General features: G+C 44.5%; 1 protein-coding gene across 1 annotated transcript in view; it reads left to right on the top strand.

Moving 5' to 3' along the window:
* The window catches only part of SLC6A7 (solute carrier family 6 member 7), a 27,838-nt gene extending 2,533 nt beyond the window's left edge, over positions 1–25,305 (top strand). Inside the window, 13 exon segments of the mRNA XM_060271637.2 lie at positions 8,432–8,615; positions 10,812–10,943; positions 12,426–12,660; positions 12,885–13,023; positions 13,971–14,105; positions 15,869–15,972; positions 17,147–17,271; positions 18,455–18,609; positions 18,612–18,800; positions 19,299–19,398; positions 20,039–20,139; positions 20,679–20,849; positions 21,873–25,305. Of these exon segments, the coding sequence (XP_060127620.1) occupies positions 8,432–8,615; positions 10,812–10,943; positions 12,426–12,660; positions 12,885–13,023; positions 13,971–14,105; positions 15,869–15,972; positions 17,147–17,271; positions 18,455–18,609; positions 18,612–18,800; positions 19,299–19,398; positions 20,039–20,139; positions 20,679–20,849; positions 21,873–22,085 (1,983 nt within the window). The 3' untranslated portion in view covers positions 22,086–25,305.

A 25,305-nucleotide genomic window follows, 5' to 3' on the forward strand; every position in this document is an offset into this window, starting at 1 on the left:
AAGAGGACCTTCTTCACCGTTTCCATTGCATCTGCAGAAAACAGCAGCAGGAGACTCTTCCAGGTGGTTCATAATCTATCAGAACCACCTTCGTCATCGGGGCCTGGTAAGGACCCCAATATCTCCTGCAATGCTTTTGCAAAGTTTTTTGCAGATAAAGTCACTCAGATTCGGAAGGAGGTAGACTCCACCATGGGAGCAGGGCTAGGGCGGGAGAGTGCTAGAGCCCTGTCTAGTCATGTTTCATGGGATCAATTCCAATCTGTTACCTCCGAGGATGTGGACAGGCTGCTTGGACGAGTGAAACCGACCACCTGTCTCCTTGATCCTTGCCCATACTGGCTTATAAAAGCGAGCCGGGAAGGGCTGGGCAACGGGCTTCGCGGGGTGGTGAATGCTTCCCTCTGTGAGGGAGTCTTCCCAGACCTGCTGAAAGAGGTGGTCATTAAACCGCTTCTTAAAAAAAACATCTTTAGACCCGGCAAATATGGCTAAAGGTGAGGGCTGTTTCCTAGTTCTGCTGGATCTCTCTGCGGCCTTTGACACCATTGACCATAACATCCTTCTGGATCGTCTAGAGGTGCTGGGAGTTGGGGGCACTGTTATATAGTGGTTCTGCTCCTTTCTCCAGGGCCGTGTTCAGAAAGTGGTATTGTGGGATGAGTGTTCAGACCCCTGGGCTCTCACTTGTGGGGTGCCTCAGGGGTCCGTCCTCTCCCCCATGCTTTTTAATATCTATATGAAGCCGCTGGGAGAGATCATCAGGGGGTTTGGGCTGGGTGTTCATCAGTATGCGGATGACACCCAGCTCTACCTCTCTTTTAAATCAGAACCAGTGAGGGCGGTGAATGTCCTGTGTGAGTGCCTGGAGGCGGTTGGAGGATGGATGGCAGTTAACAGATTGAGGTTGAATCCTGACAAGACTGAAGTACTGTTTCTGGGGGACAGGGGGCGGGTGGGTGTGGGGGACTCCCTGATCCTGAATGGGATAAGTGTGCCCCTGAGGGACCAGGTGCGCAGCCTGGGAGTCATTTTGGACTCACAGCTGTCCATGGAGGTGCAGGTCAATTCTGTGTCCAGGGCGGCTGTCTACCAGCTCCATCTGGTACGCAGGCTGAGACCCTACCTGCCCGCAGACTGTCTCACCAGAGTAGTGCAAGCTCTGGTTATCTCCTGCATGGACTACTGCAATGCGCTCTATGTGGGGCTACCTTTGAAGGTGACTCGAAAACTGCAATTAATCCAGAATGCGGTGGCCAGACTGGTGACTGGGAGCGGCCGCCGTCCTGAGAGATCTACATTGGCTCCCAGTACGTTTCCGAGCACAATTCAAAGTGTTGGTGCTGACCTTTAAAGCCCTAAACAGCCTCGGTCCTGCATACCTGAAGGAGCGTCTCCACCCCCATCGTTCAGCCCAGACACTTAGATCCAGTGCCGAGGGCCTTCTGGCGGTTCCCTCACTGCGAGAAGCAAAGCTACAGGGAACCGGGCAGAGGGCCTTCTCAGTAGTGGCACCCGCCCTGTGGAACTCCCTCCCATCAGAGGTCAGAGAGATAAACAACTACCTGACATTTAGAAAATACCTAAAGGCAGCCCTGTTTAGGAAAGTTTTTAATCTGTGATGATTTAATATACAGTATTTTAGTGTGTGTTGGAAGCCGCCTAGAGTGGCGGGCGGACCCGGCCAGATCAGTGGGGTATAAATAATAAATTATTATTATAATAATATTACAGAGCTAAGCCCTCTATTTTACACACGTAAAATAGAACAGGAAATGAAAGAGATGGCATCATTAGACCGTGCTAATGTAGAGTGAAGGGAGACTACTACATATCACATCTGGTTCCAACTAGATCTGAAGTCAAGGTCTACAAAATGGGACACTCCCTTGACAAGTTTTTCCAAAAACTGTGGAGAAAATTATTCATTTTGAAGTGTTGGGGGGGGGGTTGTCTGTTGATTTCTCCAGCTGCCAGCTTGTGACTCAGATTTGGCACAGATGCATTTCTTAAAGTGAGGGATTTTCTCTCACTCCTGTAACTCAATGTTCTTGAGTGTGATGTGGAATCAATGATCTTTCCAGTAATCAGTAAAATAAAATAAAAAAATTCCTTCAGTAGCACCTTAAAGACCAACTAAGTTTTTATTTTGGTATGAGCTTTCGTGTGCATGCACACTTCTTCAGATACGAAAGCTCATACCAAAAGCTCACACGAAAGCTCACACGAAAGCTCATACCAAAATAAAAACTTAGTTGGTCTTTAAGGTGCTACTGAAGGAATTTTTTTATTTTACTTCGATCCAGACCAACACGGCTACCTACCTGTAACCAGTAAAATAAAAGCTTTTGTGGGGCTTACACACACTCTAATAAAAGTTTTTCGTATTCCAAAAGGTGGTCTATCACATTTATCTGGTGTGTATTGGAATAATACTATTTGTCGTTTTTGCCTTTTTACCACAATAGTCACCATACACTTTCTTTTTATATATATATGCAAAGCTAGCTTATCCATTGTTCCTTCATTTATTTGAACTATCCCCCACCCTCCCGCTCTGATTCTGCCCTTGTTTTTTCTACTCTGAACTATTTCTGTTTGAGGATGCCTTCATAGAAGACAAAGGACAGGAGAAGGGAATGGCAGCAAGCTGTTAAAATTTTCCTGCTGAGGAACCTGTGCTGGAGTCTCTCAGTCTCCCAGCAGAGTTTGGCATTATAGAATAACCACAATGCTTAAACTTTGCAGCCTGGGAAGAACAGCTTCTCGCCTCAATTTGTTGTTCCAAGCGATGGTGTGTGTGATTGGATTTTTTCCCCCTTCAGGAACAGAAGGCTGCCTAAGAAAAATTAAAAGCAAAGAAAGATGCTCAGAATGCCACCAGGATTCTAAAGAAAGCACCAGATTGTAGCACGGAGAGACAAACACGTCACTCCAAAGTATAAGAGTGATCACAGTCAGTGGAAACTGGCCTTGGCCAGAAAACAGGGGTAGGGCCTTTGTCAGAATGAACTTTAGGCTGATTCATAAAACTTCAGTTGTGGGATAATTTCATTAACCCTTCTCGGTGCTCAATTTGTAGAAAGCCATGTGCTAGAAATTGCTCTCAGGTATTAGATATATGCATAGCTGCCAAGTTCTCCCTTTTTTTAAGGGAAATTCCCTTATGCTGAATAGGCTTCCTCGTGAGAAAAGGGAAAACTTGGCAGCTATGGATATATGCACGCTACATATGCTCGGAGGCATACTCTTTCTTCAGACATCCCATGGCATAGTACCCTGTTTCCCCTATTTTAAGATGTAGTTCAGGCATCCCCAAACTGCGGCCCTCCAGATGTTTTGGCCTACAACTCCCATGATCCCTAGCTAACAGGACCAGTGGTCAGGGATGATGGGAATTGTAGTCCAAAACATCTGGAGGGCCGCAGTTTGGGGATGCCTGACGTAGTCATAAAATAAGCCATAGCAGGATTTTTAAGTATTCAAGGAATATAAGCCATACCCCGAAAATAAGACATAGTGATAGGCGCAGCAGCAATGCCGGCCGCGGCAGGAGGAGGGAAAAAATAAGTGCAAGTGACTATAAGCTGTGATGTGGACATTTTCACACAGTAATTTATGTATGTGACTGGATATCCCAGCGAACACTAGTTCTTCAACTACTTTCCTCATACTATGCCTCTGCTTTGCAGTTAAAGAGAGAGAGAGCCAAGTATTGTGTGGGTTGATTCATTGCACCTGAGATACTGACACTGATTAGAAAACAATAACCAAGGACCAAGCTTAGAGACATAGTGGTCTCATAGATGATGAAGGGCATTTAGACAAAAGAGAGTATAGCAGGATGGGGGTAGAAGGGAGAGATTAAGCAATCAAAGGTAAGTAGTTTGGCCCATAATGTGGGCTGAAAATGGGGTTCAAGAGAATCTATTAGAACTACCAATCTAAAGATTACTAGTTAACATTGATTTCATACCAAACAGGTGCTAGGAAAAAAAACCTAAAGGATTTTGACTTATTTATTGAACATGTTTCTTAAACAAAGGCATTTATTTTTATTTTCAAAAAAAAACCTCCAAAAAAGAAGTGTTCTGGAAAGTGTAAGGTTCTCTCTCTCTCTCTCTCTCTCTCTCTCTCTCTCTCTCTCTCTCTCTCTCTCTCTCTCTCTCTCCAGTAAAAGCATTACAATGCCTGCTGAAATTATTCCCCCCCCAGCTATTTATATACTGCTTAATCACTGAAGTGTATAAGTGATGTACATAAAGATTACAAAAGTAATACCGTGGGTAAAATCAGTTAAAATTGTTCATAAAACAGAAAACTTCCTTAAAATTTACTGCTTTCTTAAGTTCGTACACACACGTATGTACACAGACACTATTATTATATCAATAGGGGAAAAGTCATCATAGTTTCCTTGTACACCTTACTCAGCTAAGCATTTTTAAATACGTTTGCTGCTTACTTCAAAGGCATTTTCCCACCCCAACTTGCTTTAGAACACAGACTCCATTGCACCCAGCTAGTTTGTCCTACTTTCTCTGTGTGCTGCCCCACTCCTTTTTCTTACAAGGGAATGATTGCAAGATCTCATTGCTTCAGCAAAAACCCTGGAAAAATATAAGCCGTTACTGCAAGAGGTTTAGAAACTGGAGACTTACATTGCGTAATGGTGAGACTTAGGCTGTGTACACATGGATACCATTTACTCCAGCTTCAGTGCACTCCCACTACTGGAACAGTGAAACTGAGTACACATGATATTGGCTAAAACCCATCTGTATCATGCAGTTTCTTGAGAAATTCTCTTGTTCAATGCATTTCCCCTTAAACCACCTTCCACCTGATTTGAAAACATAAGCTGTGGTTAAGCTGAGATGTGTACATCTGAGACGGCCATTGCACATGTGCAGATGACCTCTTCATCAAATAGGACAGGCATAGGCAAACTCGGCCCTCCAGATGTTTTGGGACTACAGCTCCCATCATCCCTAGCTAACAGGACCAGTGGTCCCAAACATCTGGAGGGCTGAGCTTGCCTATGCCTGAAATAGGAGTTTGGTGCAGGGAAACTAAATCAGGTAATGGGCATGGGGTAAAGACATGGTTTGAAGCTCCATTGAACCTGAATTAGGTGATCATTCTGATCTGGTTGGGGATGCAATCTCCTGAATGATCGCATAGGCACTTTAGGAAGTTTCCTGGATCCTGCACTGCTCCTGGGTGCCCTGGGTTTTCAGCATACCTTGGCTGATGCACCAGTTGTGTTCCTAGCTGGAGAAGACCTGGCCAGTTCTTCATGCCCGTTATGCCCAGTTTAGATCATTGTAACATGTTCCTTATATGGCTCGCTGCCTTTCCAAAGCACTTCAGTTGCTTCAAAATGTAGCTGCCTTGGTATGACGCTTTCTGATCTTGTCATCCCAGTGATGCTCCAGTTGGTACCAGCTTAATTTGAAGTCTTAACCTCAAGGCTTTAAATGATCTGGGGCCAGCTCGATTTAAGGACTGCCTTCTTCCTTTTGCTCATGCTCAAGCACTCTGTTCAACTGCCACTCTGTTGGTAGCCCTCCTGCTGCCTGAAATATGGCAGGTGGTGACACAAGATGGCTTTTCTGACGGCTGAGCCTAGACTGTGGAATGACCTCCCCAGAAAGAGCCTCACTTGCTCACTTTTCAGTGAGAAGCTAAAATGTGGCTTTTTAAAGGAAGCTTTCGGTCTGTATTAATTTTATCTTGTAGCTGCTTAACGTTACTAATATATTCTACATTTTAAAATGCTGTATTGTAAATCACTTTGACAGCCTTTTGGAGGATTAATGGCATATAAATGTGTTCAGTGAACAGATGAGTGGCTATTATGGTGCCTGGAAGAATATACAGTACCATGAAGGGCATTTTTAGTAGATTTTCCCTGGTTATATTCATTTCTAAAGATGTTGGCACTGTCCTGTCCATATAGTTACTTTCTGCTTTGATGTGTTAGGTCTAGATTATTATAAATGTAAGAGTGTGTATGTTGTTTAGTCGTTTAGTCGTGTCCGACTCTTCGTGACCCCATGGACCATAGCACGCCAGGCACTCCTGTCTTGCACTGCCTCCCGCAATTTGGTCAAACTCATGTTCGTAGCTTCGAGAACACTGTCCAACCATCTTGTCCTCTGTCGTCCCCTTCTCCTAGTGCCCTCAATCTTTCCCAACATCAGGGTCTTTTCCAAGGATTCTTCTCTTCTCATGAGGTGGCCAAAGTATTGGAGCCTGAGCTTCACGATCTGTCCTTCCAGGGAGCACTCAGGGCTGATTTCCTTAAGAATGGATAGGTTTGATCTTCTTGCAGTCCATGGGACTCTCAAGAGTCTCCTCCAGCACCATAATTCAAAAGCATCAATTGATGCTATTGATTGAAGAGTGTGTATGAGAGAGAGAGAAAGCGAGCGAGTGTACATGATTATGTACTTGTCCACATGAGTTAAAGATATGTCATGTACATACATAGGCATCTTTTGCACTAAGATATATAGAAGTTTCTCTGGGTATCATGTTCATATATGTGCCATGAAGCCTTGGGTCAATCACCATCTCTCAGTCTAACCTAAGCAGAACCATGTACACCACCTTGAGATCCTTGGAAGATAGAGGTGGGATATAAATGTAATAAATAAATAAAAATATATAATTGCATCTATGAGGTCTGTATACGGATGCACATGTTATTCACATGTGTGTGATATTAGCTTGCCCACGTACAGACATGTTTGTATGGCTGGGTCTGAGCAGAGATATGTGTGCATGTAAGTGCAACAGCATGTAAACATATGGCAGGTAAATCTGTGCTTCATTATTACACCAGTTTCCTCACCGACTAACACTTTCTTCACTTGTCTCCATGGAAACTGAATAAGAGGAGCTCATTGCTACAACTGTAGCCTACAGTGGGAGAGGAAAGGGCAGCTATTGGAGAAAAAAAGAGAACCAGCGTTTAATTTGGGCCAGTGCTCACCAGTGCTCTGTCTGTTTTCAAGGAACATATGAATTAATAATAAAGATCAAATAGTTCTCCTGAGTTTCAGCAAGTGAACCTTTCAATTGCTGCTGAGTAGCCAGAGCCTGTCCCCTCATGTCAAGGATTTTAAGGGAGAGCTTTCAAGTCAGAGTGTGGGGTTTCCATATAGGGTTGGGCCCTGTCACCTCTCTTTTTATGAAATTAAGCACCAAGAAGCAGGCAGCTTCTTGTTTGGGGAAAATATATTTGGAAGCCACGTCAAGGAGGGTCATTTTTAAGTCAGACTAGTTCAGCCAGTGTCTTAGCTAGGCAGGCAGTTCTTAAATGAGGCAATGGAAGCCAGAGAGATGATGGGTTGCTATTTTTTAACTTGGCAAACCATAGAGGGTTTGTTGGGCCAGAGCAGTGGTAGCCAATGTACTCATTGTATGTTGTACACTCCAGGTGTTAGGAGACTCCAATTCCCATCAGCCTCAGTCAACATGGTCAGTGGCCAGGGATGATGGGAGTTGGAGTCCAACAACGTCTGAGGGCACTATGTTAGCTATCGCTGGCCCAGGGGTGTGATTCAGATGCAATAGGGGCTAAGTTAATCCCTGAGAAACATCATGCAAGCAGGGAGAGCAGGACTGGACATGGTGCATAGCTGCCAAGTTTTCCCTTTTCTCGCGAGGAAGCCTATTCAGCATAAGGGAAAATCCCTGTAAAAAAGGGATAACTTGGCAGCTATGACATGCTGAAGTGGTGTAGCTCTATGCCAGAGCACAAGCTTGGCATGATGAAGATCTCAGATTCAACTGCTAGCATCTCCAAATATGGCTTGGGAAAACGTGTGTTGGAAACGAACCCCCGCAGAGCGTAGTCAGTGTAGAGTAGACCAAGGGTAGTCCATGTGGTGCTCTCCAGATGATGTTGGAGTCTACCTCCATCAACTCTGTATAAAGCAGACAGGCAACAGCTTTGGAACTCTGTGGCTGAGAAGATGGACTTCACTCAGCTCATGACAGAGGCAAGTCTTTCCTTGCAGCTCCCATTAGCCCCAAGCAGTATGGGCAGCAATGATGAAAGCTACGATCACTCAGTGGCAGATCTCTTGGTGTTTCAAATTTCAGTGGTGCCCTGTGTGACGCCAACATTCGGAGCCCCTCCACCTCTTGGGCTCCCCAGAAGGCACCCCTGAGGCACCATGTCCAGTGTGACTGAACCAGTTGTGCTCCCCTAAGTTTGCTGTAGTCCAATAACATGGAGGGCCACAGGTTGCCCACTCCTGTGTGTGTATCTTACATACATATACCATCATCTAGCTTCTATCAACACTTTTCTTTAAAAAAAAATCATTTCCCCTTGCTCTCTGAAGTTTCCCTTGCATTTCTTTCTGTCTTCTTCCAACAACCTTGTCTTTAATTACTCACTTCTGCCCCTTGTCAGCCAGTGATTCCAGACTTGCTAATGACTCCAAGCGATCAAGGAGATGGTGACCTGGAGATTGAGTACCCTGAAGACAGAGGGAATTGGACAGGCAAGCTAGATTTCCTTTTGTCCTGTATTGGCTACTGTGTTGGACTGGGGAACGTCTGGAGGTTTCCATACCGCGCTTACACAAATGGAGGAGGTAAGCCCTGGGCTTTTCTTACTAGGGCTTTTGTGGGCTCCTGCCACATCCTGTGCTGGAGGGCTGCATCTCTATATTGAAAACTGACCATAGAAAACTGGCGCCAGGTAGGAGGTGTGTGTGTGTGTGTGTGTGTGTGTGTGTGTGTGTGCAACTCCCAAAGCAGCAGCTGCAATGCAGGCATGGCCCAGAAGAACTCCCCAATGCTGCTGCTTTGCTTGTAGCCACAACCAACTTCAGGAAACACACCAAGCGGACACCTGATTTCCTGCATCAACTTCTGTGCTGTGCTGATCCCCTGGGTTGGATGTGCATTTGCTCTTGGCTGGGGCACAAGCACCCTGGGGACACTGTTGAGTTACTGTCTCTCTCTGCAGCTTGCAAGACATTGATCTGGCAGGTGGGAGCGTACACCTGCATCTCTGAAATGCAGGGAAGGGGAGATGGAGTGTTTTATTTTTTTAAAAAAAGACAGACACGAGGGACAAAAGTGATAATATTATTATTATTATTATTATTATTATTATTATTATTAATAATAAATAATTTATTATTTATACCCCGTCCATCTATTGAAGTGGTATCTAAAGAATATCTGCCTAGGTTATGGTCCCTTTAATTTTTACAAAACCAAAATGGAGACAGGGTGATCACAACAAAAACTGCCAGGAAGTCAACACCTAAACATACAAAACTCAAATTCCTGTAGTTTGCTCCAGCTCAGTGCTGGATGAAAAGACACAGGTCCCTAAATTGTGTATTCTATTCATGGGTGCTAGTCCTCCGTGACCCATTTCCTATACCCCTATGGTGTCCTGGGATATACAACTAAGGACCATAGCTGCCAAGTTATCCCTTTTTTACAGGGATTTTCCCTTATGCTGAATAGGCTTCCTCGCGAGAAAAGTGAAAACTTGGCAGCTATGCTAAGGACACATTTATCAAGGGGCTGGCTGCCATTCCATATGAATTGTTTACTCTTAAGCTTCAGCATGATGCCAGGCACCTCTGTCAAATGTTCTGCGTGTTTCCGAAAGCAACGCTGATGAATCAGTAGGAGGCATACATCCTTCTGAGTCAATGTATAGTGCAGCTTGCATGAATTCAGGATGTAAAAGGGCAGCACACTCCTGGAGATACCATCTTCTCCACTGGGAAGAAAAGTAACAATAACAGCAAGATTCAGTGTTTTGCTTATGCCATAGGGGTGTCGGTCCCAGGAAGCTGACAGAATTCAGAGATATAATTTGATTTTGCTTGGCTAAATCTTCTGGTTAGTGTTTGAGGAACAGTGTCTTCAGATTGCTTTTCTAAGAATGGTGGGTGGAATTGTTTTTCTTTGACAAAATTGGCTGGCTTTCAGTAGAGTGGAAACTGAACCCTTTGAATTGACAGAAAATCTTGTGAATCTTAGACAGCTGCCAAAAATGCAAATTTGAAAATATGTGCCATGTAGATAGTCTTTGACGTTTTAGGTCCCCCCCCCATTTTAATCCACTGATTAGGATACTATGGGGATTTAATTGGGTTCATGGCTGAACCACAGTCACTCCAGTGATCTTGTCAAGTCATTTAGATTCAGCTTTCACCTTAAAGTCCCCCAGATCATCTCAGTTTCCTATTACCCATTTCTTGATCTTTGTAACCAGAGATGCTAAGGAATGATTCTTGACCTTCTGCAAACAAAGCATGTTCTCTACCACTGAACTATGGTCCCATCACAAGCAAGTTATTACAATAGGGGGTACCTCCAATGCTGGAGCCATAGAGTTCTCAGATGGCAACCTGGGCATTCGCACATACATTTAAAGTAACTGGAAATCAAGGGAGCTATTGTGGACTTGGTGTTGCTCAGGCATGCAAGTTTTTCTGCAGTATCCACACAATGACAACAAAATGCCGTCCTGTTCTCCCCACTCCCATTCTCAACTTAATCCACATTTACTGTTTCCAGTTTTTGTTTTTGTTTTAACCTACTGGGTTTTCCATAGAAATGTTCAATCTAGATTAAAGTTGCAGCCTGCACTGTAGATCCTACATTGAGCTTGTGTTGCATTAGATGACATCCAAGGTCCCTCCTAGCACAATGAATCTATGCTATATAGGGAAGTTATATAACAAGGTGCTCACATTTAACTGTGCTGCAACATCCACCCATGCCCCCTGTGCCTTGTGTCACGATTTTCTATCCTACAGGGGCATTCCTTGTTCCTTATTTCATCATGCTGGCGATCTGTGGGATTCCCATCTTCTTTATGGAGCTGTCGCTGGGCCAGTTCTCCAGCTTGGGGCCTCTTGCTGTTTGGAAGATAAGCCCTCTGTTTAAAGGTGTGTGTGCATGCAAGGCAGTTCTCAGCTTCCTTGACGTTTCTGTCTCCCTCTCTTCTGCTGAGAACTATAAAACCAGGGTCCATTGTGTCAGTAGCAAAAAGGCATAGCAGCAGCTGTTGCCACTGTCTCTGCTCATCATGGAGCAAACTTAGAAGCCCACTTACTCCTATGGGTGCGAATGGATGGTACACAAAGGGATCAGTGAAGCTGCATGGTGAGAGGCACAGAGAAGGCAGCCTCTCTCTCTCTCTCTCTCTCTCTCTCTCTCTCTCTCTCTCTCTCTCTCTCTCTCTCATTGTTTCAGAGTTTTAATGGTCCAGTCTCAAGCTCCGAGTTGCATGAGAAACAACCCCAAGGCCAATGTTTTCACATGGCTTGTGTGCTTTTAAATGCAACAGGGTACACTAGAGATGATGACAAATGTGACAGCCAGGATGAAAATTACTGGTGTGGATAGTTATGAATGGATAGGGATGCTTGAGGAATCCGTCCCTTGCAAATTCCAGTACAGGCAGACACAATCCACACCTCCCAGCTGAATGTGCAGATTGGAATGCAACTATCCCTTGGGATTTCAGTTTTTCAAATTCTGCAAAAAAGCTACTAAAACGCATATAGAAATGTGTAGTTTGAGACAAAATATATTTAGGGTGCTTCCAGACTGGTGTTTACTGTGGTGTTGGTGTGTCTCGTTTTTTGCAGTATCCAGCCTGTATTCCTCCCCCCTCCCCTGGCATGGCATTTAATCCAGATTTACCCTTTCCAGGAAGAAGAGGTAAAACAAACACCTGTTTGCAAAATCTCAATAACCTGCTTGCATATTAACTCCCCTCCTCAAAATCTGGAAGCAACCTTAACAATGCATAGTGATAGCCACCAAGTTGATGGCTTCAAAAGAGGATTAGACAAATTCAAGAAGGACATTGCTATTAACCACAGTGGCTATGTACTGCCTCCCCTGTAGGAGGCAGTATGCCTCTGAATACTAATTGCTGGAAATTGCAGGAGGGAAGAACTCTGTTGTGCTCCACTCCTGCTTGCAAAATTCTCAAAGGCATCTCGTTGGTCACTGTGAAAATAGGATGTTGGCCTAGATAGGCTACTGGCCTAGTCCATCAGAGCTATTTTCATGTACTTATGTAATTTGTGAGAAAATATGTGTCTAAATGTAAATTTTAGTTTGGATTTCTTTTTTAAATGTAGATTACTTCAGAAATTGGGCAAAATGGATTTATGAATGTAGACATGCAAAACTGACACGGACCAGGAATAGGCTGGTCCTTCCATCCTCTGTACATATCATGTAACCAAAGCAAATGAAGCTTTCTTCTTCAGTGGTCAAGTGCCAGCCTATGTGGTTATGGCTGACTCAGATTTTCTGACATGGAAATGTTCACCATATATAAGCAGCACCCAAGGAGCTGTCTGAGTCTTGTTGCCGTTATGTTAATCTGTCTTCCATTTTTGCTCCCTTTTCAGGTGTTGGCATGGCCACAATCCTGATTGTCTGCCTGGTGGCCATTTACTATAACATGATCATTGCCTACGTTCTCTTCTACCTCTTTGCCTCGCTGACAAAAAACTTGCCCTGGCAGTACTGCGGCAACTGGTGGAACACAGACCTGTGCCTGGACCACCACATCATGCGCACGGGGAATGGCGCTGTCCCCCTCAACATCTCTAACACTGTCAGCCCAAGTGAGGAATACTGGAGGCAAGTACGATAGGCCAGGCAATGTTTAGGTGACCATTGACAACCATATTGGACCTGATTGACAACTCCACACTCTAAATCAGGGATCCCCAACCCTTTGGGGGCCCTTGGCCCAATCCAGTTAATGTTCCTAAATTAGGTGGTTTTCAATGGCAGATTTGCCCTCCCTTGTACTAAGAGAGACGTGAAGCTCCTGTCCATTAACCACCTCCCTTTTGTCCTAGTCGTTATGTCCTGCACATCCAGGAGAGCTCGGGGATTGGCGATCCTGGGAGGATCCGCTGGAATCTATGCCTGTGTCTTCTCCTCGCCTGGGTCATTGTGTACCTATGTATCCTAAAGGGAGTCAAATCCTCCGGCAAGGTAAAGTATGAATCGGCAGCAGGCACTAGTGTGTTTGAAGCTATGCTTGTTCTGGAACTATTAGCTAGACTCACTTGTTGGCCTCTTCCCCTCCATTGCATTCGCAGTGACCCAGCCAGTAACCCTCCATACATTGGGGCTTAATGGGGGGTGGGGTTTGGCTTTACATGTGGACACTCCCCACACATTTTAGAATTTGCTGCCAAGGTTGTGTGGGGAGCTCTGCAAGTAAAGCAGCCTCCCAGCTGCAGATGCTCAGCCCTCCGATGCATGGAGGGTGACAGGACAAGCTACAGGGGACCCAACAGAGCTGGTGGGGCCAACAAGTACAGCTCCAGTCTCCTCCAGCGTACAATTGGGATCATTGTCTGACAATAACCATGTGTACCCCCACCCCAGCTGCACTAGGAAGAATGTCTTGATGGTAAGAGCAAACTCAAGTCAATTTCCAAGGGCGGTGGTGGGCTCTCCATCACTGGAGGTCTGGACAACCATCTTTTGGGGATGCTCTAACTTTGAATTTCTTGAAACGTGCAGAGGATTTATTTATTTATTTATTTATTTATTTATTTGTTTGTTTTATATTCCCCAATTCCTCCAAGGAACTCAAGGAGTCACACACCACTTTTTCTTTCTCCATATTACCCTCACATAACTCTTATTAGATAGGTTAGGCTGAGATTTGGTGACTGGCCCAAGGCCACCCAGTGAGCTCCATGGCTGAGTGGCAATATGAACCCTAGTCTCTCAGGTCCTAGTCCAACACTCCAACCAATACACCACAACGGTTGGACATTATGGGTGCATGACAACCGCTCTGAATAATCTGTGGAACACTGCAAGACTTCTACAGAGCTGTCCTGTAGACAGCCACCATCTCCACATTTTCTTATGCATACTGAAATGAACCATTGCAGCTTCAATCAAATACTTCTGTCCTCTTGCAGGTTGTATATTTCACAGCTACCTTTCCTTACCTCATCCTGATCATGCTCCTGATTCGAGGTGTGACCCTGGAAGGAGCCTGGTTAGGAATCAAGTTCTATCTCACACCACAGTTTGACCTGCTACTGTCTCCCAAGGTGAGGTTTATGCCATGTGATTTCACTGTAGAGTGGACCTTAATTACATTGACCTACCCTTTCGGCTGCCACACACAAATGCTCACCATGTTCAGAGCAGATGTATGCAGCAGGGGGCTCTTCAAGCTTGGCGGGATGCACAAGGAAGGAAAAGGCTCTTGTTTTAGAACAGGCATCCCCAAACTGCGGCCCTCCAGATGGTTTGGCCTACAACTCCCAATCTCCCATGATCCCTAGCTAACAGGACCAGTGGTTGGGGAAGATGAGAATTGTAGTCCAAAACATCTGGAGGGCCGAAGTTTGGGGATGCCTGTTTGAGAAGAATGTTTAGGGGCTGGATAGGCCAATCAGGTTTTAATTGGACCCCACTTGTAAGCAGAACAGCCCTTGCAAAAATAAAATTGAAAATCAAGTGGCATTCCAATGCTATGTAAGAATAGCATTTTAGTTCTGTCCATGCAAAATATACATCACTGAGACCAGAGCAACGTGCTATATTAAATATGTTGCTGCTACCATAAACAACAATTGAGTATTTTAGCACCTCCCCCTATAAAATCATTTCCAGCCCCCTCGTTTCCATCTGCATCACTCTCTTCCCTCATATGAGACATTTATATGAAAATATAAAATGGTCTTATACTGAGCCTCATTTCTCATTTTAGCCCATTGTTCCCTATTTTGACTAGCAGCTGCTCTTCCAGATCCCACTCCTAAACCTGTAAGTGGAGATGCCAAAGACTGAACACAGGCTCTTCTGTGTACACAGCATGTGCTGGACCACTGAGCCATGGCCCCTTCCCATGTGTTGACTTGTCTGAGATCTAGTACATGTATTGCATGCACTCTATAGAAATGCACTTAGGTGGGTCCAATCGAAACACAGAGTTCTCCTGTGCATTAGAGCAGTGGTCCTCAACCCCCGGGCCACGGACCGGTACCGGTCCGTGGATCAATTGGTACCGGGCCACCCAAGGAACATTTAAATACAATTAAATTAAAATTATTAAATCAAAACAATCTAAATAAAATATAAACAATCAACGTCCCCCCTCAGCGGGCCGCGGTAAAATTATCAAACGTTGACTGGTCCGCGGCGATAAAAAGGTTGGGGAGCACTGCATTAGAGGAAAAAGCAAAAGTATAATGTGTGTTTATTTCCTTCACTTCTGCTGTAACGTGCAAAGGAGAAATTAGCATGCATCCTGCATGAGGAGATGTACAGAAACACTTTAGGATCATTTAACTTCATTAAGGAATAAGTGCAGACATTGGCAGATAATTATTATTTATTAAATTTGTATACATTGGCAGATGTGCTTTGGCAAAGTTCTTCCTTAATGTTTCGTTGTCATGAGAGGTTAGGTAAAGGTAAAGGACCCCTGGACAGTTAAGTCCAGTTGAATTCAACTATGGGGTGCAGGGCTCATCTCCGATTTCAGGCTGAGGGAGCCGACCTTTGTCCGCAGACAGCTTTCCGGGTCATGTGGCAAGCAGGACTAAACTGCTTCTGGTGCAATGGGAGACTGTGACGGAAGCCAGAGAGCACGGAAATATTGTTTACCTTCCCGCTGCAGCAGTACCTACTGTATGCTTTCAAAGCTAGCATGCTTTCAAACTGGTTAGAATCGTTAGATCATCCTTAGAAAAAGCTTCACTGTGCAGATGACTTGACTGGTTTGTCACTCAAAGCAGAGTCTTCTTGACTTTTCTGGATTTCACTGGACTTCTCCTTTACCTCTTGTTTTCAAACACTGTTTCAGGTGTGGATTGAAGCAGCTTTACAGATCTTCTACTCTCTTGGAGTAGGATTTGGGGGACTTCTCACCTTTGCATCATATAACACCTTCCACCAGAACATTTACAGGTACATGTTTTCAGTGTAACATGGCATGGAGATGGAACACAGAGAGAGCTCCCTGATCCCTGAATGGAAGCTGTATAGAGTAGCAGATGCATTGTGGATGTGGCAAGAGGAAGGAGACAAAACGTAACTACAGAAAACAAGTGAGAATCTACAATGGAAAGTAGCACAGAGTTGGATCTAGACTAAATCAGTCAGCCTTTTCCCTGGCTCCCCACCATCCCTCTAATATGGATGCTTTGCAACAATGAAGGCAAAGGATGAGATTCACCCAACAAGCCCTGCTCCATCAGAGAAAGCCCTGTGCAAAGACTTCCATTTGCACAATGGGGCCTCCCACACTTTCCTTCCCCTACACGCCCCCAAAATTGGCTTGGGGGATGTTGGGAGATCCCCAAAAACAGCATGGGGCAAGGAGGAGAGAGGGGAATGTAGCACAACCACACAGAATTCCAGCTCATCATGGGATTCAAATAAAATCAGCATAAAGATCCCATGAGAACTCTGTTTCTGCTCTTTACCCTCAGCAAAACAAATGCTCTCCATATTTCTATAGGTGACATATCTCTTGATATTTCCATGTAAACCCAAAGCACAACAGAGTAGCATTTTCTAAGGTATGAATCCCCAACTTAGATCCTAATAGATGGCAAGTATGGCAGCCTAATTTGGTTGTGGTGTCATCCTTTCCTTCCTCTTGCCTTCCAATTCAGTACATCAGGGATGGAACCCTCTGGCTCAGGGCCCAAGTGTGGCCCTTCAATCCTTTCTGTCTGGTCCCAGGGACTCTTCACAGACCATACATTGTCTTGAGCCATACCCCTTCCCAGCTGTGCTCTGGAATCTCCTTAAGTCTTTTTGCCTGGAATGTGTTCTTGAACTCTAATCATACTTCTTGCTTGCCAGGGTGGTGGTGGTGGTGGTGGTGGTGTGTGTGTGTGTGTGTGTGTGTGTGTGTGTGTACGTATGTGCGCATGCAGAAAGTAGCCTACTGTTCACAGGTGACATTCATACTGCCCACTTTTGCCTCTATTAGTCCTGCCTACTGCTAGCATGTGACCGCCAGAATGTGACCCTTGAACTGAAAATGGCTCCCCACCACTGCTGTGGGGTCTCAAATGGCCAGTTCATGACGCTAGAGACTGCTGATCCAGTTTCTGTATTTTTTATTCTGTAGGGATACGTTTATAGTTACTGTGGGCAATGCTATCACCAGTATCTTGGCTGGCTTTGCCATCTTCTCTGTTTTGGGCTACATGTCCCAAGAACTTGGCGTCCCCGTTCAGGAAGTTGCCAAAGCAGGTAAGGCCTGGACATTCCTTCCCTCCATCTTCTGATTTCTGATGCTGCAGGACATCGTGAACAGAACATCCTCCTTTTACATTTTAAATTTTCGCCTTCCTTATTTTGACGGGAGCTAAGAATATTCTTTTTTATAAACACACACACACACACACACAGAGAGAGAGAGAGAGAGAGAGAGAGAGAGAGAGTGGAATTACTGCATAATTTCCCTCGGGGTATACAGCTATTCTGGGAAATTTAGAGTATTCTGACCATTTTCTAATTATGCTCTAGGTCGTTTCCCCTCTATGGTCTTTATTGCTCATCTAGGAATCAGCTCTGTTGCTCGAGAGCCAGTGTGGTGTAGTGTAGTGGTTAAGAGCGGTAGACTCCTAATCTGGTGAACCGGGTTCGCATCTCCGCTCCTCCACATGCATCTGCTGGGTGACCTTGAGCTAGTTATGCTTCCCTGAAGTCTCTCAGCCCCACTCACCTCTCAGAGTGTTTGTTGTGGGGGAGGAAGGGAAAGGAGAATGTTAGCCGCTTTGAGACTCCTTCGGGTAGTGATAAAGCGGAATATCAAATCTAAACTCTTCTTCTTCTTTAACCCTCCCCTTTCTAAATAACATTGTTTTATGTCATCTTTTTCTTCCTTCCCACTCTAAATTACAGCACGCAGGGTGGGGTAGGGTGTAACTGCAATTGTGATCATGGTGAGAGAAAAGGACTATTTAACTCCTTCCACACAATGGTCCCAGTAAAATTTACACACACCCTCCAATATTTGGGGCTACTCACTTTGCTAGCAGGTGTTGGAAATCTAGAAGCAGAGTTAGTGTTCCACTTCCAGCTTAAATCAGAACAGCAACAATTGGATTCTGCTAGATCATCCGTGTCTTGAAGCATCCTAAGTTGTGACCTAGGGTATCAATGACTTGTTTCCTGAGCCCTTGGCTTTCAAAAAATACGGTCCAGAAAGCAAGTAGTACTTCAGGGACTGGAAACTGTTTCCAGTTGGGAAACATTGCTCTATGCCAACTCTAGACTGTTTCTTTGACATTTCTTCTTTCCTGACATCTCTTGCTGTAAGTTGCCCTTATGTCTACAGCCATGAAACTCGACTCTTTCTCAGTAATATATTCTTGCCTGTAGCTGTATAACCCCACCTTGTGATTCTCCTCCTCCTTTGCCTGTCTTCTAGGTCCAGGCTTGGCATTCGTGGTGTATCCACAAGCCATGACAATGCTTCCTCTTGCTCCTTTCTGGTCTTTCCTTTTTTTCTTCATGCTGTTGACACTTGGCCTGGACAGTCAGGTAAGAGTGTAGTCTGCTGTGAGGAAGGACTTGAACTATATGCCCTCAAGCGAATGGTGCTTATGGCTTACAAGAGAGCATCTGTTTTTATCTGTGTGCAGTTTGCCTTTCTAGAGACCATTGTTACTGCGGTGACAGATGAGTTCCCATATTACCTGCGGCCAAAGAAGGCTTTTTTCTCAGGCGTCGTTTGTATTGTGATGTTCCTGATGGGGCTCATCCTCACAACAGAGGTAAGCAAAATGGACAAAGACTGCAGCAGCCAGACCTTTCTGTTGATCATTTAAGTTGAGGATTTACAGGGGCAATTGATGTGTTATCCCTCTTTCCTCTCTCTGTGCCCTCCCTAAATGTTCTAGGGGTTCCCCAAACCCTCTAGAGCAGGTTTTGGGAGGGCATAGGGACACACAGGGAAACAAGAGGGGAATGTCCTGTGGTGTGATTAGAAATCCTTGCGCTGATGGTTCTCAGTAGAATTCCACCCATAATTTGAGCTGTGATTTATAAAGCAAATCATAGTGTTTTCTGTGCCATGATAGAATGAGCCCATGAAATTCCTAGCGTGACTTCTTTGGTACGTGACACCCCTGTTCATACATCCTAAATATTCAGGTCATTAAAATGCTGGTGCTGGCCTGTAGAACAGGATGCATTGACACAAGTAAACTCACTGAGTTGACAATCCCATGTCTTGATAGAGGCTTTGACCATTCACTGCTTCTTCTTCCTAGGGCGGGATGTATTGGCTGGTGCTGCTGGATGACTATAGCGCTGGGTTTGGACTCATGGTAGTGGTCATTACCACTTGCCTGGTGGTGACACGTGTCTATGGTAAGACGAGATACACTGATAGTGTAGAAATTCAGTTCTGAATTGCTGAGTATGTGTTGAGATTTTTAAAGTGACATTGATAAATACAAAGAGATATACATTGGCTTTTGTGAGGTAAGTAAGACTGCCAGTAAGATCTGGAACATCTCAAGATGCACGTGGCAGTGGTTAAAATGATAACTTAGATTGTACCACCCCTGGCTTTCAAACTGCACCAAGGGTGGTTGTTGTTGTTGTTGTTGTTGTTGTTGTTGTTGTTGTTGTTGTTGTTGTTACTACAACTAAAAGTCTCAAAACCACTAATATATAATAAATGCAAGAAATACAGTACATATAAATAAGTTTTAACATTTTAAAGACAATGTATTCTGCAGAATACATTTGTACTATTGTTTGTTTTGTGGGTAAGTTACACATCTTTATGTACCATTAAAAATTGCTTCTCTGGAAGTCAGTTGAACTGTGTTCAGTGGAGTTTACTCCCAGATAGTCTCAGGCTGCCATCCTTTGGGGCCAAGCCACATTAACCATAGTGGGGCTTACTTCTGAGTGAACTTGCATAGGGTTGTGCCGTTAATGATTTAGTGGAAAACAGCTGATGCAATATCCCATTTCTTACAGATCATTTTGTTCTCCACAGGCATGAAGAGATTCTGCCGTGACATTCATATGATGCTGGGTTTCAAGCCAGGGATATACTTCAAAGCCTGCTGGTTGTTCCTTTCTCCAGTGACAATGATGGTAAATATGCTCCAGTATCCACAGCTGGACAATACCTTTATCAAAACCATCTAAAATGCCACAAGAGGGTGGGAAGCCTCTCAAATGGAAACAACAGACTGAATAAAGGCTTGACCACATTTCTGCTTGCCCTGTGCCTAGAAAGCACATGTCCAAATGGTTTTCCACTTGTCCCGCACACTCTAGGCATGCATCTGAGTGCTTTTGTATTTGCCCCGTTGCTCTCCCCCAGAAAATCCTCTATTTAGTGCTATGTGTAACAAATAGCAATCTGCTGAAAAACCTGATTGCAATTTGTTCTGATTCAGCGCTGCAGATTGGCTTTTGGCGGAGGTATGGATAAACCTTCAGTCTCTGCCAGGTGGTAGTTCTGAATCATTTCCCCCAGCTCATCTCATTCTCCCCTAGTCTGTTAGCAGGGTCTTGTCCTACACTTCCTGAGATTAAAAGTTCATCTGTAGGACAGCACTCCCTACAGCCGACTCAAAACGGAAGGGGAAATGCCTTGTGCAACTCTATGATGATGCTCTTTGTTTCAGGCTCTGCTGGTGTACAGCATCATCAAGTATGAACCATCAGAGTATAATGGATCCTATCGTTTTCCATTCTGGGCTGAGATTCTGGGCATCCTGATGGGAATCATATCCTGCCTGATGGTCCCCACAGGGATGGTTTTTGCTGTGCTCCACGAGGAAGGAACACTCTGGCAGGTAAGCAGCTTCCGGGGTCATTTTCTTTGTTTTCTCATACCCTCCAACATTTCTCTGATGAAAACAGGGATGTCCTTAGGAAAAACAGGACATTCTGGGATCAAATCAGAAACCAGGATGGCTTCTGTAAATCCAGGACTGTCCCTGGAAAATAGGGACACTTGGAGGGTCTGTTTTCTCATGGGATCTTTGTTTTTGTACCTTTTACATCTACTTTATATGACCATTGTGGCTACAAGGAGAAGATAGGAAGCTTTCTCTTTTGTTTTAACTAACCTCAGTTTAATGCTTTGTCTAAACAGAGTTGGTCATACCATTAGGTACAGTGAATGAGGTTGCAATCATTCCCCTCTGCTAGAGGATAGCTGGTTGTCAGTTTCATTTTATTTAGCCATTTAAAAAGAATGTGTGGAGAAAGCAAAGGAACTTTCCTTGCCATCCAATCTTCAAAAAAATTGACTTTCCAGAGATACTCTAAATACCTATCTTCATTTGAATTACAGTACTTCATTTAAACAGCTTTTAATAATCAAGTTTCTATATTGCTGGGACAGAGGTTGCCATCTAGTGGTGCATATGTGCATTGCATAAACTTGAAATATTTTCAAACATAGAACCAATATAGCAGAGCCTTGCACTCCTGCTTTGCAGAAAAGAACATATGATATTGCTGCTAATCTCAGACTATATTGCATATTTGCACCCCATCAGGGCACCCTTTGAAATGAACAGAACTGTTTGCCTCCACAGGTGCTGATAACTTCTTTGGAGTTAAACAGTTGACACTAACAGTGAACAAGGACCAGTGCTCTGTGCTCATCAACTTTACCGGCTGTGCAAACACTAATCACTGTTTGGGTTTACTTCACTGGTCATGCCTTGGGAGCTTTGGAGATGTTCTTCCATGCTCTTTCACAGAAATGCTTCGGGCAGTATCAAAGCAATTTTGGATTCCCGGAGATGGACATTCTTTTGGATGTCCATCATGGTACCTCCTGTAATTGTTTGTCCTTCTACCTGCAGAGAATCCAGCAAGCTAGCAGGCCAACCATGGACTGGGGTCCATCCCTGGAGGAGAACAGAACTGGCATGTATGTGGCTACTCTGGCAGGCAGCCAGTCACCTAAACCTTTGATGGTTCACATGCGGAAATATGGAGGGATCACCAGCTACGAGAACATAGCCTTTCAGGTAGATAAAGAGATTGAAGAGGATGAGGAAGAGTCCATGATCTGAATGAAGTGGCAGCCTCCCAGCTCACCCCTCCAGTTGGGGGAAGGTGGAGAGAACGTGAGGAAACAGACCCCTGAACTTTTGCACAAAGTTGCACTTTGGCACTTCCAGATGCATTTAGCATCTCATAGCAGTGAACTCAGCATAACTCTGCTGAGAATCCCAGTGTTGTTGAGGTTCTGTTCGATGTGGAGAGGTGTGCAATGAATCTATGTCTTGCTGCTCTAATGTCTAGGACAGGTCACTTGGATCCACTGATGTTTTCCCTTCCTCACCGAAGCAGTTATGAATTCCTCAGGGTCAGGGCCTAGCATCCCATAAACTACCTTCTTCCTATCTAATCTATCTTCCTCCTCCCCCCTGATGGTCACCTAGCTATTCTTTTGCAGTTTTTAGCGTACATTGTGTCACTCAGTGTAGTTCTCCCAAAGCTGTCACTACATTCTGTGGTCTAACAACTAAATCAAGGATGGGGGACCTCGTCAAGCCTGGGGATCAAATGTAGCCCTCCAGACCTCTCTATCTGGCTCTTGAGGCTTCATTGGGTCACACCCCTCTTTAGCCCTGCTTTTAGCCCTGCTTTGCACTTTGAAAATGCTTCTTGCTTGCCACTTGCCAGGGTAGAGGATAGGGAGAGATGTGTGAGCATGTGTAGAAATCAGCCTACATGTAAACACAATTTGTATAATCATTGGAATGTAGGGTTGTATCCAATGCAGAGTAATCCCATTGAAGTTAATGGGCATTGCTAGCTTAGATCCATTCATTTAAACTTAGCTGGATAAAACCCATCCACTGCCTGAAGTACAGAGTGGAGGGGCAGACATGCAAACCTTCCATATCATTCATTGTTGTCTACAATGTGTGGCAGGAACTCTCCAGGCTCTATCAGATGGGATTTTCCCAGGCCCACCTGGGGCCTTTTGTATATAAAGGATGTTCTTTACCACTGAGTTACAGACACCTCCTCCTCTCTTTTTGAGGAGGAGCTATCAAATACACTGGACTTAGTTTTGTATGGCCGTATGTGCCCCAATGCCACACACTACCTGAAGTACGTAGTGGAGGGGCACACATGCAAATATGATGGATGGGCGAGTGGCTGAAATGGCCCAAAGTGCAGTTTGCTCTTCAGTTTTCAAAATGTATTGAGTTGGCAATTTTGCTTGTGGGGCTTAAATTGCAGTCTTATGCTTGAATCGGTGTCTCATAGGAATGTAAACAAAAAACAAAAAACCCCTACAGGAATGACTAGAATGTGCATTCTATTTAGCGTCTGAATTCTATCCCCTCACACCACTCAAATGTTGCATAAGTAGCAGGAGGGGGGATTTATGTGCATTTTGGGTCCTATGCATGAAAACAGCCTCCTATAGCAACCACGAAAGAGAGAGAGGAAACACAGGATCCGAGGGGGAGGAGTTACAGCTGAGAAGGAAGCGAAGCTGAGGGAGGAGTTAGCAACCAGCAGAAGTCAAACTTAGCTCAGTGCGCAGATCCTGGGAGCTCGCAAACAGACGTCGCAAACAGGGGGGTTTGCCAGGGCATTTAGCAGGGGAGGCCCAGAGTTCTGTCTCTTGGTGTGCACAGAACCAGAGACATGGAGAGCAAGGGAGCTGCTGCAGTGACCTGTAACACCTGTGCCATGTTTGTCATTCTTCCAGAGAACAAGCAGCAGTACACTTGTAGCAAGGGCAAGCTGGTTGTTTTGCTGGAGGAGAAGGTGCAGCAACTTGAGGCCCACCTAGCCACACCTCAAGCAACAGGACAGCTTCAGCTGAGATTCTTGCATTGCAGGGTTTCGGACTAGATGACCCTTGGGGTCCCTTCCAACTTTAAGATTCTATGATTCTAAGAGGCAAACTTGGTTCTGTTAGCACTGCCAGTTCTTCATAAAGGATCACAGCATTTCAAGGCACCCTCTTTCCTCAAGTGTAAAACCAGGAAAGATCAAATCTGACATTCTAAGTCCTATTTTTCAAACCTGTATGAAATGCTGCTATTTTATGAAACAATGCAGATCACAATATCTATTCTTTCATCCCCTAAAGAGAAAGAGCAGGTAGGAGCAATTTTCTACCTCCAGCTTTGGGGAGAGCTTTAGTGAAGGAAGATCAAGAAAGGACTTTGGTGTGAGGCCATTACCTATCTGGCTCACCATCAGCGAAAGTGAAGTGTAGACTGGAGGCTTGTTGTATTGTGTGGGACCTGTGAATAGACTGGGTTTTCTATAGAACCTCTAATACATTATGAGGGAAAAGGTACCTAGATAAGTTGAGTTTTTCCCTTACATGGCTTGATTTTCTAACAGTTGGCCTTTTTCTGTTCCTTCTTAAACCAATATGCATTGGGAAAGAGGCTATTTGTAGAAGCACAATGCAGTTCCCATTTCCTGGCACAGATACACGCTGTTCTTCTGTGTGACTGTCTGCATTCTTTTCTCTGGTGGCCTCTGTTGTTAAAGGTCGGGGGGGCAGTCCATTAGTGAGCAATATTTTAAGATTTTGCTAAAAATAATTGGCAGAAAAAGAGGGAAAGAAATCTCTCTCGCCTCTAGCCTGGCATAAAAATGTGCTGTCTGGAGTCTGGCTCTAGATGATTTTCTGGGACTAATTTGTCCACACAGGCTTTTCTTCCTGAGTTGGCCAACAAATGTGTGCATCTATGTAATGGGTGAAATCCCCTGGAGAATCCACGCTTCAGAAAACTTTTATATACAATCTACAAAGCCTCTTTTGGGTGTTGAGAAGTCCCTGTTTCCTTACAAAGCAAATAGATGAATGGACAAATAACTCTGATCAGGCATTTCTAAAATTCAATAGGTTCCTGACCTCATCTCTGTGTTAAGTGCACATGTGAGTCTGTGTGTCAGAATCTTCTTAATTTTATGTGATTATGGACAGCACAGGCCACTCCCCCTTTAAAGAGCAGTTCTAATGCTCAGCTACAGTGGCCAGCATCTACAATGTATTCCAGCTACTGATATGTGTTCTTGAGTGAGCGTGGGTGTGTACTGTTTGACATTAAAATAAGGAAGAATCAGTCTGCTCGTCATGTGTCTGTGGAACACTAGTCTTAAGGAGTGATAGTAATATGCTTATGAATTATTGCCATGTATCTTTTAAAGTCTGTGTTTCTATTTGTTTATTGAATTTATATACTGCCCTATACCTGCAGGTCTCAGGGGATTCACAGAAGAAAACCACAAAATACATAATCAAAA

This window comes from Zootoca vivipara, chromosome 2, assembly GCF_965207765.1.
Source record: "Zootoca vivipara chromosome 2, rZooViv2.hap1.1, whole genome shotgun sequence".
Taxonomy (NCBI): domain Eukaryota; kingdom Metazoa; phylum Chordata; class Lepidosauria; order Squamata; family Lacertidae; genus Zootoca; species Zootoca vivipara.